This window comes from Gadus morhua, chromosome 16 (genome assembly GCF_902167405.1).
Source record: "Gadus morhua chromosome 16, gadMor3.0, whole genome shotgun sequence".
Taxonomy (NCBI): Eukaryota; Metazoa; Chordata; class Actinopteri; order Gadiformes; family Gadidae; genus Gadus; species Gadus morhua.
In genome coordinates this window covers 11,699,759-11,718,660 of record NC_044063.1, presented here as the reverse complement: position 1 = coordinate 11,718,660, position 18,902 = coordinate 11,699,759, and the positions used below count along the sequence as shown (strand labels likewise).

Here is an 18,902-nt window from a genome sequence, read left to right as displayed (position 1 = left end):
CCAAATATTTTCTTATGTACTCCATGATTCCAATTAGTTTTAGACGTTGCAGTATAGCATTTAAAAATTAGCAGATTCTCAATTAGATTGGCAATTAATCATCGACGATTTGAAAAGTCTCCAATCCTTGACTCCAGTCCGTTTTCCCTTTGCTAAGGATGAAAAGCGACTAATTTAATTAGACAAAATAATGATGTCACTTCATGAAGCTGTATCTTTTGTCGGCCATTACCCCGAACCAGCTGGCAAGCTGATTTGCCGTAACGTTGTCAAGCAGCCAAGAAGGAATGGTGTGATTGGTCGTGACCGTAAACTGATCTGCTGCTGACCGTGACGGCTGCTTAGGTATGACGCACGCCATGATAATTGCACATTTCCTGGCCACACGTTTTTTTTTGTGTGGATTTTCCTAAATTGTAAATCAGCCATGCAGAAATTACTTAACTTCTGTTTGCCTTGAAGTCACCGAGTGGTGTGCATGTGTATTCTGAAACGACCCAGTTGTGTTTCAGAATGCACATGCCAGTTGGTGCCAGTTTTGTTTATATGGTTTGAAATGCACTGTTGTGTTACTGTGTCTTAAACTAGCAGTTGTTTTACTTTGTCCTGGAATATCCTAGTTGTGTTCGGCTTGATTCAGACCTAATCCAGCGTTGCGGCGATTAGTGCAGACTGCTGTGGGATGTGGGAGTGTCAGCTCCTGGGCCCTTTGTGTGCCTTTGTGTTGTGAGCTTGAACCACTGCTTCATGCTAAGGTTGTACTGCTCTGGAAAGGACGGACTGTGTTTTGACATCACCCGTGTTAGTGTGAGGTTAAATTACCCAGTCATGTTGGTGTGTTTTGAAATCACACAGTTATGTTAATGTGTTTTGACATAACACAGTTGTGTTGGTGCGTTTTGACACAACAGTGTTGTGTTATCGTGTCTTGAAACAACACAGTTGTGCCAGTGTGTTCTGAAGTAACAAAGTTGTATTAGTGTGTCGTGAAATAAGCAAGTTGTGTTACTGTGTTTTGACATAACACAGTTGTGTTACTGTGTTTGACATAAGTTATGTCAGTGTGTTTTGAAGTAACCCAGTTGTGTTACTCTGTTTTGATACAACACAGTTGTGTAAGTGTGTGTTGGACTAACCCAGTTGCATTAGCAGGGTTTGTCCAAACATCAAGGCCATGTGTTGTGCGGGGCCGTTTGGGTCCCAGGTGTGTTGGCTGCCCGGCCCCACTGTGGCCCCCCACCCCCTCCCGTGGGGAGCCAGAGGTTCGGAGCTCATCACAACACTCTTAATTAAAGCCAGGAGAGAGCTGTGCCCGGCAGCTAATTCTTGATCTCCATTCATGCTTCCATTTACTTCTTACAGGAAATTAAGCCGTGCCCGTCTCCCTCCTGGGAGCCCCGGCTATTTTGGACCTGCCTTAGATCTGCGTCAGATGCTCATTTGCTTTTGAATGCGGTCCCTCGGTGGTACTAGATAACACTGCAGGAAGCACAGCTCTCCAGCTCTTTGGGGCTTTGAACTTAATTTGTCATCTCTGAGGGAGCAGTTATGATGTTTGTTATAATTGGTTCTCTACTCTGGTTATTGAGATGCTGCTTGAGTTTGAGGCATCGCCGTAAAAATCAACTCATCCGTCATTAATTCAAAATTCAATCTTCCGATCTCTCTGACTGTTCTGCTCTGCTGTCTGACAAACAATGATCCGTTGTGCAATGCACAAACAAAACACCATTATTTATGTATTTCAGGATCGTTTTGTTTGTCTCAGCTATAAGAAAAGTGGGCTTTAATATTGCTGTTATGTTGTCGTTTGTTTGTTTTGTAGCAAAGTCTACTTCTTGATCCGAGAGGTAAATGTTGATGTTTGCTATTCTTCCAGTAGAAAAAATAAAACATGAGAAAAGAACATAATGACATTTTGTATTCATGTTTCTCATTGCTGAGCTAGATTAAAGTCTTAAGAAAGGTTAAACCCTTGTGTATTCAACAATATGTAGCGTAATTGCATGCATGTTGCAAATCAATTGGCACTTGTACCAATTACATTTCAAAATGAACCACATTCGTTTGTGCTGTATGTTTCCTCAAGGCCATTCAAGGGACCTTTCCATCTTTGATTTGGATAACATAAGTCTAACTTCATTAACCTTAAATCAATGGCATTGTCAGACGCTCGGGGACAAAGCAAGCCATTCAATCAGAAGTTGTTAGGTTGAAAACAAATACAACGGGAAACATTTTTTATGTATTATTATTATAATCAGAATATTGATATTCTTGCTGTGATAATAAAACACTCCACAACATTGGAGTTTTTTCCTTGAGCAAGGCACTATACTAATTAAGCCCCCTCATCTATGATGAAGACGATCCATTCTTTGTTGTTTTACCAATAGTGTTGTTGCTGCGCCGATGAAAGAATATTTCTCTCCTGGCCATCCTGAGGCTTTAATCGCAAAGTACTCGTTATCTTCAACCAAACAACCGCTTACAGAAACTGTTGGTAGTGCTGTGGTTGCTGTTGTTTACGGCTTCACACCAGGCCCTTGGCTCGCTCGATTTCGGGCTGTTTTGTATTTGTATTTATTTATTTATTTAAAGGACAGTGCACATTGATTAACATTTCTGTAAATGCGCCAGTGTTAGCCAGCAGGCTAATTTTCAACTGTAGTCCTTTGGCAAGATGTTATAGTAGGCTGTTGTTTCATCGGTTGGATTGCATCAGTATGTTTCGAACTGAACCAACTGCTGTAGGGTGGGAAGTTGGCGGGAGTTGCGACGCAGGAGAGGAGTTGTGTTACTGTGTTTTGACACCAAAGAGTTGTGCTACCGTGTTTTGACACAACGTTGTGTCAGTGGTTTTTGAAATAACCCAGTTGTTTGTGTGTGTTTGTTTCAAAGTAACCACCACAGTTGTGTCGGTGTGTTTTGAAGTAACACAGTTGTATTTGTGTGTTGTAAAATAACCAAGTTGTGTTACAATGTTTTGACATCACCCAGTTGTATTCCTGTCTTTTAACACTGTTGTGTTAGGGTGTTTTGAAGTAACCCAGTTCGGTACCGTGCTTAGTCCAAACATCCAGGCCGTGTGGAACTGAACCAGACCACCTACACCTTCTTCTTATTCTCCACTACTTCTTTCAGCCCTCTCTCGTGCAAGGTACCAGGGGGCATCTGTGGGCTCTCTTCCCCGCGGCACAGTAGATGCAAACTCAATGTTCTCTGCTCCTGTTCTCCCTCGCCTTGGCTCACCCTCAGAGAACTTTTTATAGCTTTCTCCTGGAAGCTCGATCAGGCTTCAGATGCTTGTTTTCCCGCTACTCCGTGATTGTGTGGTGTGGTGCTCCGTGTTGACCTCGCTCTTGTTGTTTTTGTTGCAGGAAGGAGCCATCTTGGTCTTCCTGCCGGGCTGGGACAACATCAGCGGCCTCAACGACCTGCTCATGGCCCAGCAGATGTTCAAATCCGGTATGGACGCGCACACACACACGCACACGCACGCGCGCACACACACACACACACACACAACAAAGGTCACACACGCAGGGGTTGACACTAACGGTTGCCCGCTTGCCCGGGGCAAGTAAAAAAAATTTTTGGGCAAGTTGAGATTTTTTCTGGTTGCCCGAACGGGCAAGTGGATTTTGGGTTGATGTTAATGTAAAAGCTATTTATTCAAATGTTTTTAGAAACTGCAGATCAACCTTTTGTTCCTCAAAACCACACAAAATAGAAGTATTTGCAATTGATCAGCGCGCTGTCTTCTCTTCTCTCGGAAAGCGAGTTAACAGTCACGCATCGCTTCAGTGCGAAAATAGCCCCGCCTTCTTTCACTCACTCGCTGTGCGGTCCCTGGCATTGATTCGCTAAAGGTTAGCCAACACAGCTAGCATCTCAAGTGCAGCACCTCCGCGAACGGTTTAGGTAGAAGCTAATGGAGTAGTGATGGAGGAGTGCAGTTTGGAAGTACTTTGGATTGAGGCAAATTATCAAGGAAAGTCAAAAACACGGTTTTGGGTTTCATAACTGTGCTCATGCACACAGCAATAGCGATCTTTTTCACGAAATTGGACCCTCACTAACTACTGTATATTACATGAAAGCTGACCATCCACTTATTCCAACAGTCCAAACCATATCGTTCTGTGACTAAAACTCGCAAATAACAAATTAAGAAGAAACGTCCCCTTTTCTTTTAACAACCAAAAATGAAGTATTACCTTTGTGATTTTTGTCCACAAAGTTGATTCTGATCGAATAAAACCACCATAAACAGATTATCCAGTATCTGGGCCAAATTTTGCAACTTAACATGCTGTTTTCAATCAATGAATAAGAGAAGGTTTCTTAGGAAATAGGTAAATTGCCTTCAATCAGAAAACATATTCTTCAGCGCAATCTAGTGGCCATATATTTATTTGCGAGTGTTTGGCTTGGTGCATTCGATTGCCCTGAACTTTAAATAGAGGTGTCAAGTGTCAAAATTGTAAGATATCTACCTTTATTTGTGTCTCATAGTAAGACAGCGCTCCCGACTGATAACGACCAACTGATGGAAATGTTATCTTCCACTTATGCTGTGTTCCATGGCTTTATTCACTTTAACCAAGTATTATCCCCATTGAATATTTCACTTGCACAACAATCTTTCTTTTGGCGCAAAGATGACATTATCGCCCTTGCAGTTGTGGAGATATAATCTATTTACTTTGGGTATGTTCTTTCCTGAAAAAAACTTTTCCCTTGATATCAAAAATGGTATAGAATATCGATCTTTTTCCAGGAATAGTGTTGAAGTTAGAAATCCAGTATCGTGACTGACAACCCTACTCGAAACGCGATTGTGATTATTCAGTTAGAGCTACAAGAAACTTGAAAGTTAACAAGACATATCTTTGCTACTACCTCTGACATTTAGTTATGTACATTTGCATAAAATCATGCAGGTCTACATATAACTTGGCGATAGCTTTAATAGGTTGGAACGGTGGACTGAAATCACTTCATGGCACGATGTGACCGCTCGATAAATAAGTAAACAAAGAGAAGTTTGTTATTTTTTAAACACAAGATGTGTGGAAGCTAACATTCAGCTTCAGTCTGAGCTAGGATGATTTTTCTGAGCCCCCCCAAAACCAGGCCGGGTGCCTGGCAAAAAAAGGCCCGTTCACGATTCTGATTATAATTTGGGCAAGTGAACATTAAATTCGGGCAAGTTGAACCTGACCTGTACTTGCCCGATGGGCAAGTGCTTTTGAAACCTTAGTGTCAACCCCTGCCCATACCCAAGACTCCATTGCGATATATGGATTAGCTTTATCTTGGTTTGTTTTTATCTGTTTTTATTATTCATGGGTTAACGTGGACTGAAGGTTGTTTGTTTTCTTCGATTCAGATCGGTTTGTGATAATCCCCCTCCACTCCCTGATGCCCACTGTTAACCAGACTCAGGTTGGGTTTCTTTCACTCTCTTCCTCTCCATCTCGCTCTCTCTCTTTCTCTCTATCATTTATTATCTTTCAATAAATTTCTCTTCAGTCTGTATTTCCCTCTGCAATTCTCACTGCGTCTCCAGTGATCTGTTTATCATTCCATCCATTCTCCTCTCTCTCCCTCTGTCTGTCTGTTCTCCTTTCAAAAACCTCAATTCTCCTCCTCCTCCTCTTCTCTCAGGTGTTTAAGAGGCCTCCTCCTGGGGTGAGGAAGATTGTGATTGCGACCAACATAGCTGAGACCAGGTGCGTGTGTGTGTGTGTGTGTGTGTGTGTGTGTGTGGGGGGGGCGCGGGTGTGTCTGTCTCTGTGTGTGTGCAATGCATTCTACATTCAGTTTTTAATTGTACTTCTCTCCGATACTTATACACGTAATAAACCTTGATATTGCTATCTGAGGGTCCCATTTATGTGTGTGTGTTTGTGTGTGTGTGTTTCAGCATTTGTGCGCATGGTAGTGAAGATAAGTTTCTGTGCTAATTGGTCCAGAGTTCTGGAGGGATTGTCCAGAACCCTCAGCCCAGCACTCACACACTCATGCAATTATACATCAAGGGGCCCTACCCCCTGACTGACTGGAGTGCGTCTGAGCAAATTAAGGAACACGGTCCATCTGACTGCAGCTCCCTCCAGTGAGGCTAAATATAGCCTAAAGAGAGCCGGGACGGGCTTTTTATGTCTGTGTGTGTGTGTGTGTGTGTGTGTGTGTGTGTGTGTGTGTGTGTGTGTGTGTGTGTGTGTGTGTGTGTGTGTGTGTGTGTGTGTGTGTGTGTGTGTGGGGCTTGTGTAGACGGGCTACTTATATCTCGATCCTCTCTCTCTTTGACAATGCCTGCCTGCCTGCCAGCTACCCGCCACTGAAGTGTGTCCCCTTATGTCCCGCCCCCTGCCACTCTCTCCCCCCCTCCAGCATCACTATAGACGACGTGGTGTACGTGATCGATGGAGGGAAGATTAAAGAGACGCACTTCGACACCCAGAACAACATCAGCACCATGGCGGCTGAGTGGGTCAGCCTGGCCAACGCCAAGCAGAGGAAAGGACGCGCTGGGAGGTGTGTGTGTGTGTGTGTGTGTGTGTGTGTTTGTGTGTGTGTGTCTGAGACTCTTCATCTCAGTCTCTTTCTCTCTCTCTTTTTCTCCCTCGACCATCTATTCCTCTCCCTGTCTCTCCCTGTCTCTTACTCTGTCCACCACCTCTGTCGCTCTCTCCTTCAACCAACTTTGTCATTCCCTCTACCATCTTGCTCTCTCTCTCTCTTTTGCTCTCTCTCTCTCTCTCTTCTTCCAACACATATGATCTATGCATTGATGAGGGCAGGTCGTCTGTTGGGAGGCAGTAAATACGTCCCTGTGCCTCACATCCATTTAGATTCAGACCATCCCTCCCCTCTAATGGCTGTGTGTGTGTGTGTCCCTGTGTCTCTGTGTGTGTCTGTGTGTGTGTGTGTGTTTGTCTTCCTGTGTGTGTGTGTGTGTGTGTGTGTGTGTGTGTGTGTCTCAGGGTGCGGCCGGGAAAGTGCTACCACCTGTACAACAAACTGAGGGCCAGCCTACTGGATGCCTACCAACTACCTGAGATCATGAGGACCCCACTGGAGGAGCTGTGCCTGCAAATCAAGGTACAGAGAGAGAGAGCGAGAGAGAGACCATATGAATGAAGAAGGGAGAGAGAATGAAGGAAAGAGTTGAAGAGTGAGAGATAAAAGGACATGCGAGAGCAAAAAGGTTTTGGTAGCATGGTGAGATGATGCAGCAGTGCTGATTTATTGAATATATTTTTGGATTGAAGCAGAGAACTCTTAGAAAAGATTCTCACTCCTCCTCAACCCCCCTTCTCCAAAATAATCGACCCTCACTTCTTAGACAGACGTCTGTACCTTTTTTCTCTGCTCACACACTGCCGGCCTCCTGTTTTTCCTCCCTCTCCTTTTTGAGGCTTGTTTTTATATAATTGTTATATCCCTAAACACCCCGTGAGCCATCACGCAGGCTGAGGGAACATTAAAGCAGAGTTGTTGCCGTTCTGGCATCTGCGGTGATCAGTGTCCCTGCTGGATTATGTGTGTGTGTGTGTGTGTGTGTCAGGGTAAATGGGTCTATTTCAAAGTGGGCAGGGGTTTGTGTGTGTGTGTGTGTGTGTGTGTGTGTCAGGGTAAATGGGTATATTTCAAAGTGGGCAGGGTTCTGTGTGTGTGTGTGAGTAATTGCAGGTGTCAGTGTGTCTGTGTATGAGGGTCTGTGTGTATTATAGGATGGATACGTGTATGAGAAGGTGGGCAGGGGTATGAGTATGCACGTGGATGAGTGTTTGTGTGTGATTGCAGGTGTTAATGAGTGTGTGTGATTGCAGTTGTCAGTGGGGTTGGGTATTAGTGCAGAGTGGATGTGTCGGTGGCTCATCGCGCTGTTTGCTGGTGGTAGAAGCAGGCTAATGCATCAATCTAGGTGTTTGAGGTGCTGGAGTGCAGGAGTCTCTTGTTACCGGGCTGACCTGAGCAGATGCTCTGGTGCAGCTAACAATTCCCAATTCAACACACACACAGCTCTGCCTGTGGTGGCCAACTGTGATACTAGCCTCCTCCTCTTCCCTTCATCCTCCTCCTCCTCCTCCTCCTCCTCCATCTCTCTCCTCCTTTGTCCTCCTTTTCTTCCTCCTCCTCATCCCTCCCCCTTCCTCCTCCTTCACTCCCTTCATCGTCCTCTCCCCTACCCCTTAATCCTTCCCCTCCTCCTCCTCCTCCTCCTCCTCCTCCTCCTCCACTCTCAGTGCGTGAGATTGATGTAACGTGGGGTTGTTGACAGGGACTAAGTGCTGTCAGAGAAGAAGAGCCTTTGCATAAGACCCTCTCTTATCTGTTACCCGTGGATTTTCACTTAGCTTGATATGTTTAAGCATTGGTGAGTAGAAAACAGGAAAGCCAAGAACTGAGAACAGTATTTTTAGACTGTGTTCTGTAAGCACAGGTCAAGGACTTATGGAATACCTTTTCGTCATTTCAACAGCTAATGTTTATTAAGCTTGGATTACGTAAAAGGTGTTGTAGGTCAGATTTGTGAAGAGAGAGCAAAAAAAAAGCAGAAGAGAACAGACGCTTTTATCCAAAGCGACCCACAACGATTCATACACACATTCACACACCGACTGTGGAGTCAACCATGCTAGGCTCTTAAGGAGCAGTTACAGTAGGTGAGGTGTCTTGCTCAGGGACTCTTTGACGCTCAGAGGAGACGGGGATCAAACTAGCAACCTTCCCGTTACAAGGCAACCTGCTCTACCTCCTAAACTAAGCCGATGCCTTTGATGACACCGTACACAAATAACATCAATAACCTAACACCAAAAATCAAAAGACAATATCTTGTGTTGATCCGCACACTCAGTAGACTTATCCTTTTGAGAAAATGGAAATTAATTAAATGATGTTAGGTGTGTTGTTGTTTGACGTGTGATGCTGCGTCCCTCAGATCTTGGACCTGGGGGCCATCGCTGACTTCCTGAGTAGAGCCCTGGACCCGCCCACCGAAGAGGCCGTCAGCCTGGCCATCAAGCACCTGGTGGACCTGGTGAAGAGAGAGAGACAAAGAGATAGATAGAGAGAGATTATAACCATAAACCCTCCTGCAATAGACTACTCTTTCCATCCAGCCATCCCTTTTATCGAGGATGAGATGAAGCATCCTTTATTAATCCCAAATGAGAAAGTTTGGATTACAATTATTCTAAGAAATACTACCCACCGATACCATGACTGGTTCAACCTAGATATGTGTTTTCACTCTGAAATAATTTGATCCCATACTGGTGTTTGAGACCTAAACAAATCGAACTAAAAAGGCCAATCCCAATCTAACCGGCAGCTATCAGTAGATCTCCCCTTCAATCACGACTCACTCTGGGAGAGTGTCATACGGAGTGTACATCAACTCTGGTTTGATCGTGTGGGTGTGTGTGTGTGTGTGTGTGTGTGCGTGTGTGTCAGAATGCTCTGGACCAATCAGAGACCCTGACCTCGCTGGGCGTGCACCTGGCCCGCCTGCCTGTGGAACCTCACATCGGGAAGCTGATCCTGTTTGGCGCTCTGCTGGGCTGCCTGGACCCCGTCCTCACCATCGCTGCCTCGCTCAGCTTCAAAGACCCCTTCTTCATACCCATGGTACGACACACACACACACACACACACACACACACACACACACACACACACACACACACACACACACACACACACACACACACACACACACACACACACACACACACACACACCAGACGAATACGCCAGACACACACACACACACACACACACACACACACCCCAGACGAATACACCAGCCAGACACACACAAACACACACACACCAGACAGACACACACACACCAGACACAAACACACACACCAGACACACACACACCAGACAAACACACACACAGACCAGACACACACAAACACATACACCAGACAGACAGACGCCCACACACACACACACACACACACACACACACACACACACAGTAAACTGATTAAAACGACCCAAAATCTTTTCGTCCATTATTTTTCAACCATGACAAATGATGATGACGAAAAGAAGACGAAAGAAAATCTATCAAATTCGTCATCATTTTGGTCATTTGTGTAATACTCCCAAAATCCAACCACACCCAGGGCCCTATTTTAACGGTCTGAAACGCAAAGGAGAAGCGCAAAGCGCAAGTAGCTTTGTGGGTGGTTCTATGGCGATGTTGCTATTTTACCGGCGCAGACTCTTGTGCCCAGCGCAAATCTAAAAAGGGTTGGTCTGAAGTAGCCTAATTACCTGTAGGTGTGGTTTGGGCGTAACGTGCAATAAACCAATGAGAGTGCCAGCTCCCATCCCCTTTAAGAGCCATGAGCGCATTTGAATCTGACGAGTTGATATTTTGACAGTGCGTCTGCAGTCTCCGATGAGACAGATGCAAATAAATTTCAAACTTCAAATGACGCAGTTTATGGCCAAATAATATCGCCTAATTCACACATGGAATAGCGTTTTCTTCCACAACTTCAGTCCTCAAATAAATTTTGCCAAAGAAAACTTAACACGCATATGATATGCAGTAACTATGGTTCTATTTAAAGATATACATTATGAACATCGTTTCTTATCAGTATTATATGCATTATCGTTATCGCCTTGTGTTCCTAATATGCATGTGTCCCCCCATTAATATACATTGCCATGGACTGTTTTATGCGTTACGTGTTTAGTTTGCATATGTTTAAACAGATGGACGCACACACGCGCGCCCGCATTCATTAATTCTTTGTAACATTCACTCGTGGTAAAACAATGTTTTCTCACGATCAAATACTCATTAATCCTAAAAGTTATGGGCATGTACACGATGTCTGTGTCAAGAAAATATGTGTTTGCTGTACGGTGTTTGCAGATGCATTGATTTAAAAGTACAAGTTATTACCGCTGTATCAGCTGTTCTTTCCCCAATAATTTACCAAGTATGTGTGGTTAGGTAGATGAGAGAGGCAAAGTCTATGCGCTAGTTGCACAAGCAACATTATGCATGCGCCCTTAAAATAGCATCTGAACAACGCGCCACTGACTTCAAACCAGGTATTTCCTGGTTTGTGGCGCTAGTGATTTCTGAAACTGCAAAATAGCACCAGGGAACGTTTGCGACAGAACACGCCTCCTCCATTCGCCGAACCGCCCCTTGGGGCGCAAGATCATTCCCTAATTTACCGACGCGTGGCGTAGGAGGGAGGAGAACGCCGGATGCAAGATAGCCCCCAGTGTGATCTGCAAATTCCCTATCCTTGAACTTCATGTGTTTCTCTGTCCGTCCGGTATTCCAGGGCAAAGAGAAGATGGCCGACATGAAACGGAGGACCCTGTCCCGGAACTCCAAGAGTGACCACCTCACCATCGTGAACGCCGTCCAGGTAAAGATGTCCGTCTCTAGCCGCCACTCCGCTGAAGCAGTCATACGGTAATAACGTGACCCTGTCCTGATGGTGCTGAATCGTGCTTTGTGATTGGGTCAGGGCTGGGAGGAAGCCAAGCGGCGTGGCCAAAGGTACGAGCGGGAGTTTTGCTGGGAAAACTTCTTGTCCGCCAACACACTACAGGTGAGTGGCTCTGCTAGGATAGGCTATGGTAGCCTACGCTAGGCTAATGCTGAAGCTACGTGTATTTATGTTTATTGAGATATCTGCTATTTCTGCCTCATACATTATGCAGTATGTTATGATTCACCCTGGAAATGTTTTATTCACTCTGTTTTAGTTGCTTCGGTTAAGCGAAAATAATATATATCAATCAAGGCGCGTCGAATTCCTTGGATAATATCATCACTTTCCCACCAGGTTTGGTGTTGCTCCATCCAATCTAAAAGTGATTTGGTTTGATCACATCTGCCTTGCGAGTTGCAATCAAAGATGGCTGTGAAAGCCAAGCTCAGGGGTTGGGGGGGGGGGGGGGGGATCTTCTTGGCCTTGCTAGCACTGATAATCAGATAAATTCGGAGGCACCTGCATAGCGTGCATAAAATCATCGCAGCAGAGTTGCTCTCCATCTTCCGCAGAAGACTCAAGACTCACTTGTTTAGAGTTCGACTCTGCATCGGCGCACTTTTCACACATTTATGGTATGTTGTATGTCCTGGCACTTAATGTACACACTTATTGTATGTTGTACGTCCTACGTCCTAACTTAAAATAGTACTTGGCATTGTATAGCGTCTGATCCTAGCTATCTTTGTTGTACACAGGGAATGGGTTAACCTAACAAATGTTAGTCCTTCAATTGCAATTGTAATGTACTTAATCTAAGTTGCTTTTGATAAAAGCGTCTGCTCAAGGCCCTAAATGTGAATGTAAAGGTAAATCTCTTGTTCCAGATGCTGCACAACATGAAGGGCCAGTTCGCCGAGCACCTGATGAAGGTGGGCTTCGTCAGCAGCAAGGACCCCAAAGACCCCAAGGCCAACGTCAACTCTGGTGGGTGGAGGCCGGTCGGCCCGTAGGAAGGCAGCGGCTTATACGGGGAGGCATGGGGCTCAGGAGGTAGAGCGGGTTGGCTGGTAACTGTAAGGTCCCTGGTTCGATCTCCGGCTCCTCCTCACGGAGTGTCGAGGTGTCCCTGAGCAAGGCACCTCACCCTAACTGCTCCCGACGGGCTGGTTGTCGCCTTGCGCGGTTGACACCGCCGTCGGGGTGTGAATGTGTGTATGAATGGGTGAACGTCAATATTGTACATAAAAGCCTTTGAGTGGCCATTGGTTAGGAAAGCACAGTATCCAGTGATATCATGTTGAGGAACGAGCTTTGCCGTTGGTAATTTTGTCGCATTTTTCCTCTTGGAGGATGAAATGGAGACATAATTACTGGGGAACGAAGAGTCCAGGCATGTTTTGATTGCATCTGTGGTGCTACCTGAGACAGCGGTGCTGGGATTACCCTGGCAGTTTGTTCCACCGCCGAGCTGGCGACAAGTCTTGTTTCGTGGTTGTTTAACTTTGCTCTTCTGTGTTTGTCGGTGTGTCTGGTAGAAAACGAGAAGCTGATGAAGGCGGTGATCGTGGCCGGACTCTACCCCAAGGTGGCGATGATCAAGCCCTCGCACAGCAAGAAGTGGAAAGGGTGAGGCCGCGTGGCGGGGCAGATTAAGATTATCATGTGACTCCCCTCTTCTGGACCTCCACTGGCTCCCTGTAGGAGCTCGCATCAAATTTAAAACGATGGTACTGGCATACAAGGCATTCGATGGAACTGCCCCTGCCTACCTCCAAGCATCGGTAAAGCCACACACCCCAGCTTGATCCCTCCGCTCAACTACCTCAGCTGGACGTCTGGTACCGCCATCGCTAAGAGCTAGCAAAGGTCGATCAGCAAAGTCACAACTTTTCTCGGTTTTGGGACCTCAGTGGTGGAACGAATTCCCTGCCGTTCTCAGGACCGCAGAGTCGCTCAGTATCTTCCGAAAAAGGCTCAAGACTCACCTGTTCAGAGTCCACCTCGACTCTGCATAGCCACCCTCCCCCTTCTGGCCACCATTGTACATTGTATTGTATTGTGTTGTATTGTATTATAGTACTTAACTGTGTAGCAACTGCAGTAGCTGCTATCATTGCTGTAACACGGGAATTGGTTAACCTAGCGATTGTTGTACATGCACTTGGTTCTATGAACATCCTTACTGTACCGACAGCGATATATTGTTGCACTTCTTATGACAAATGTACTTATTGTAAGTCGCTTTGGATAAAAGCGTCTGCTAAATGCCCAAAATGTAAATGTAAATTACGCCGGCTACAGCGACACCATGGGAACAGAGGATGGAGTGGGCAGACAGGCAGACAGGCAGACAGACAGGCAGGCAGGCAGGCAGGCAGACAGACAGACAGACAGACACTCAAGGGGCAATCATGGGTCCCACTTATCAGCCTTTTCACACAGACTCAGTCCTATGAAAATCACCTGCAGCTTTGGCACCTCTTTTTTTTATCATGCATCTCGTCTTTGCACCTGAAGATCAATGCGTCTGTCCTCGAGCCGTCGTCTCAGGCAGCTGTCAACGCTGTTGTTGTGCGCAAGAGAGGATCGCTCACTCACCCGGTTGATTCGTCTTTTTTCCTTTCCCCATCTTTGTTTATTTGCATCATTTTTTGTAGTCATTTTGTTTCCTTTTGTTCTTGTTGTTCTGACAGTCGCAGCGGACGCTTTTTTATATTCTTGCATTGCATTGTGGGATTCATTACTAAGACTTAGAACCTGGTGCTCAGATCAGATCAGTAAATCAGACGCTTTCTGCAGCTAATGATATATATTCTATCCATCCATCAGTTAGTGCCCTCATTGTTCACGGAGGCTGTGAGGCTGTAGACAAAGTGACAGTGACTGAGGGCTGCCTTAAGGGTTGTTTAGGGATGCGTGTCTGCTCGCGCCCCAACCACGCATTCATCAGTTCAGAGTTTCCTCTGTCTGAAATAGAGCAGAAATGGATCTTTAAATAACACGGTGACCATCCACACACAGGCTGACCCGTAGCTACCCCTGTTGCAGGTCCAAGGTCTACACCCAGGCTGACGGCAAGGTGGTCATCCACCCCAAGTCGGTGAACGCAGAGGAGAACCAGTTCAACTACACCTGGCTCGTGTACCACCTCAAGATGAGGACCACCAGTGTAAGTCCCGCCGTTTGTTGAGGGCGGTGTGCAACCGTGTGTGTGCTCGCATGCATGTGCGTGGGAGGAAGCCTGTGTGTGTGTGTGTGTGGTCCTCGGCCTTCTCACACCCTCCTATATGCACGTTGTCATGGTGACCAGTCTATATTTTCTAATCTTTTTTTCAGGAAGATATTTGTATTGCCAGTATAACGTAATCATCTACAATTAGGTCAAATTGCAGCCCTTGGAGCATAAACAATAACTAGCCTCTTCCGAAGTGATCAACAAAAATTTTGAGGACCCTGTGCGTGTGTCTGTCATTGGTGTGTGTGTGTGTGTGCTTGCGCGTGCGTGCGTGTACGTGCACAGTGAGACGATTGGTGAAAGGTTGCCAACGGGCTTCATGCAGTCTTTAGAGCTGATGAATATTTAATCAAAAGGCTGCCTTTCAACTCGTCTCTAAAGCACTTCAAAGCTTCCGAGCTTCAAACCGGCGCCGTAGCCAGACACAATGCAACGAGAGAGACGGGACAAAGCCGTCTGTGCCTCTCCGTGACTGTTGCCCTTTCTCTAGCTCGCCCTCTCTCTCACTCTTTTTGCCTGCCATCTCTGGCACTTTATTCACACTCCCACTTTATTTGGTAAGACTTTTCTTTTTTGTCGTTTGATATTCCGAGACACATCACTCTCCGTCTGCGCTTCCTGCTCCCTGTGAATGTCTCGCACATTTGGAGTAAAAAAGTAGAGTAGAAATGAACAATTTGACCGACGCTCATGATCGGAGAATCCATAAGGATAAGGGGTTACCACAATAGATGAAGTTTAGAATGGAACTGAGTGCTGGATCTCTTGTGGTGCACTTGTTTTCCTTACCATTGCATATTGATGGGAACACGAACCCTCTCTGCTGACCCCCACTCCCCACCTGTCCCCCCCTTCATCTGCCCCCCACCACCAAAGCTGTCCCGGCACAGACTGGCTGACCTCAAAACCTGAGGCTTTTGTGGCTGCTGACCGTTTAGTGTGTGTGGGTGTGTGTGTGTGTGTGTGTGTGCATAGATGCGTGTGTGGTTCACACTCATCACGCAGCCTCATCTGTTTCAACACATCCAGTTTAAGACGACAAGGTGCAGAACCAAGAAACTCTACCACCCCAAACTGATTTCAGGCTTCAGTGCCCCCGTCAGCGGAGAAGGAACACTAAACGGAAGAAAGGGATTGACAACATGACAAATTCAACTTTTACTTTGCAGAGAAGGGCAAGATGGATACCCCTCTCTCTCTCTCTCTCTCTCACACACACACACACACACACACACACACACACACACACACACACACACACACACACACACACACACACACACACACACACACACACACACACACACCCCCCCCCCCCCACCCCCCCCTACACCACGCAGGCCATCATCATGTGCTCTTTGGAGATCTCAAACATGGCGTCCGCTAATCAGACCCTTCTGCAGGGCGAACTAAAATCGCCGGCAGAATGGGCGGGGCTATCCAGTCTAGCTCAACACATAAATGAGGGAGAATTAAATGGAAGTTAACCAGCCAAAGACGAGACCGAAATCCAGCACTTCACCTTTTAACGTCATTTTGCATTCATAGTTAGACATATTTTGTGATGTATCGTTATAGGATTGACTAACGATATATTGCGCAAAATCGCTGTATGGTGATATTATCGGTATCATGGGCCATGTCTCACGTATCATATCGTGAGCGTACCAGTGCCTCGCTGACCTAGTGTGTCTCTCCGCCGCTCAGATCTTCCTGTACGACTGTACGGAGGTGTCCCCGTTCTCGCTGCTCTTCTTCGGCGGCAACGTCTCCATCCAGAAGGACGAGGGCCAGGAGACCATCGCCGTGGACCAGTGGATCGTGTTCCGGTCCCCGGAGCGCATCGCCCACCTGGTCAAGGTAATAAAACACGATTAACGAGCACATGGTTAAGTCTCTTTGTTGTTCATGGCTGTCTCTGTTTAAAGCCTCTCTCTCTCGCTGCCCCCTTCTCCCCATCTCTGGTTCTCGGTTCTTGTTTGGTGAATTTCCTCCCCGTTGGAGCATCACTCGTCTGTAAGGGGCTTGTTCTAAACAAAGCTTCTCATGTTGAACGTCGTGTCCCGCACAGAGTCTTAAGAGGGAGCTGGACGTCCTGCTGGAGGAGAAGATCCGCAACCCGGCCCCGGTGGACTGGAACAACCGGGAGTCCAAGGACTGCGCCGTCATCACGGCCATCATAGACCTCATCACCACCCAGGAGAAGGGGGCTACGGGGGGCTACCAGGGAGAGGGGTCCGGCTACCAGGCTGACGGCTACCAGGCGGAGCGCTCGGGCTACCAGGCGGAGCGCTCGGGCTACCATGGGGGCGGGGCCGGCTACCAAGGGGGCGGGGCCGGCTACCAAGGGGGCGGGGCCGGCTACCAAGGGGGCGGGGCCGGCTACCAAGCGGAACGATCGGGCTACAAGGCCGACGGCTACAACCGCCGGTTGGGCAATGCACCCAGAGGACCACGTCTCGTCTTCAAAGACGACGATGACGACGACGATGACGATTAGGGGCGTGTGAAGACAGGCCCCCGGTGTCGCCCTCCCTCCTCCTGCGTTACTCTGGCTGGAGAGGCCGGGGATGGATGTGGGACAGGCGCCCGACGTCACGGTGTCCCCTTCCCTCCTTCTCCTCCGTTCCTCTGTCTGGAGGCTCCAGGGATGGATGTGAAGCGACGGGGAAAGGTCCCGCCGTCCGAGGTGCACGATTAACAAATCCTGTTAGGGTTTATTTATACCAAGACTATATTTCATGTTTAGTGCTCGTTTTCTCCTGGCACGGGAGGAACCGTGGGCCGCTGACTGAGGTCCAATCGGGGCGTATATAGAGGTGAGAAGAACAGCTCCGCTGTTCAATGAACAATCCACACTTATTGTAACCTTCGAGGACCATTTTGTTGTAATAAAACTATAGCCTGCTGCATTATTTAGGTAGGGCCTCCAACTTTTATTTGTAGTCCCCCCCCCCCCCCCCCCCCTCCCAACAGTGTTGAATTTAATGTGTTTGGCAATAAAGGAGAGCTCAGAGTACCTTGACTTCACGTGAGCTCATTAGAACCAGACGAGGACGGGGAGGACACGGGCAGAAGGTAGCAGACAGCCTGAGGGATGAACGGCTCGGAGACGGGGACGTCCCGACCACCTGTTCATCGTTCCCAGCGGAGAACACTTGGTAAACGGTTGATACAGAGGACTTGTTCTCTGGGATGAACAGATCAGCGAGACAAAGACACGCGCAGGCTGTATGCGATTTCACTTTTAATCACCAAGGAGGGTAGAGATTAAAAACCTGAACTTTGAAGCATTTCATAATCACAGGCCTCTACAATATACATCTGTATTCATATAGATCGTCATGCATGTTAATGCGTCTTTTTTCGTTTTGGTATACATATCGACAGTGATTTACAAGGGAACAGGGAGAGGAGCCGACACCTGTGGAGGAGATGAGGTTATACCTTACAGGAGAGAATATTGCAGATGCGAGTGTCTGTAGTGTGGTTTCCCTGAGTTAGCTTACAAAGAGGGTTTAATATTAAAATATGGGCGGATGTCTGTCCTACCCCATGCAGGGCATTGCACCTAATGTCTGTTTGATATTCTTTAGTGGCGTGATCTTCAGGGGGACAATTCCCTGTGTAAACTATCTAGAAGATGGCTTGCCGTGAATGATCAGATTTGAACACATGCTGGATAGGAGAAAGACACGACAGTTTTACATAGTTTTATCTTACTTGTAACACATTATATACATATTTACTCTTTCAGCATTGCGAGTCAAAGTATAAACAGGCCGGGTCAAAATAAAGGTTATATACAACGGATACACCTGTAGTTAGCGTTTAAAACAGAACGGTGACATCACAGTACGGGGAAGACAGATTCCAAAACGCATCATCCCTCTTCATTAGTGTGGATGTGGAATATTATACGAGTCTCTCAACTAGCCCAGAAGATATAGTATTAACTATATAGTAAGTATTTACAAAAAAGTGCTTTACATGGTAATGAGTTCATTTCCATTTACAAATCACATTTAATTAATTTCACAACATCATAGTGGTTGTTGGATCTTTTCCATCTCGGTTTCAACAGAGGAAAGCTGCTTTTCCTGCAGAACATCATTTGTCCTGCGTTGCACAAATGCTCTATTTAAGGGAATTGGTTTAGATTC

The 18,902-nt window shown here is 46.6% G+C and overlaps 1 protein-coding gene across 1 annotated transcript in view; it reads left to right on the top strand.

Moving 5' to 3' along the window:
• Positions 1–18,620, top strand: part of dhx36 (DEAH (Asp-Glu-Ala-His) box polypeptide 36) — a 29,513-nt gene extending 10,893 nt beyond the window's left edge. Inside the window, exons 13-26 of the mRNA XM_030380793.1 lie at positions 3,381–3,468; positions 5,396–5,451; positions 5,674–5,738; positions 6,403–6,546; positions 6,996–7,113; positions 8,960–9,058; positions 9,475–9,648; positions 11,346–11,432; positions 11,535–11,618; positions 12,389–12,488; positions 13,040–13,130; positions 14,553–14,673; positions 16,447–16,599; positions 16,811–18,620. Coding sequence (XP_030236653.1) covers positions 3,381–3,468; positions 5,396–5,451; positions 5,674–5,738; positions 6,403–6,546; positions 6,996–7,113; positions 8,960–9,058; positions 9,475–9,648; positions 11,346–11,432; positions 11,535–11,618; positions 12,389–12,488; positions 13,040–13,130; positions 14,553–14,673; positions 16,447–16,599; positions 16,811–17,239 — 1,809 coding nt within the window. The 3' untranslated portion in view covers positions 17,240–18,620. The remainder of the gene's footprint in view (positions 1–3,380; positions 3,469–5,395; positions 5,452–5,673; positions 5,739–6,402; positions 6,547–6,995; positions 7,114–8,959; positions 9,059–9,474; positions 9,649–11,345; positions 11,433–11,534; positions 11,619–12,388; positions 12,489–13,039; positions 13,131–14,552; positions 14,674–16,446; positions 16,600–16,810) is intronic.
• Positions 18,621–18,902: the final 282 nt, after the last annotated feature.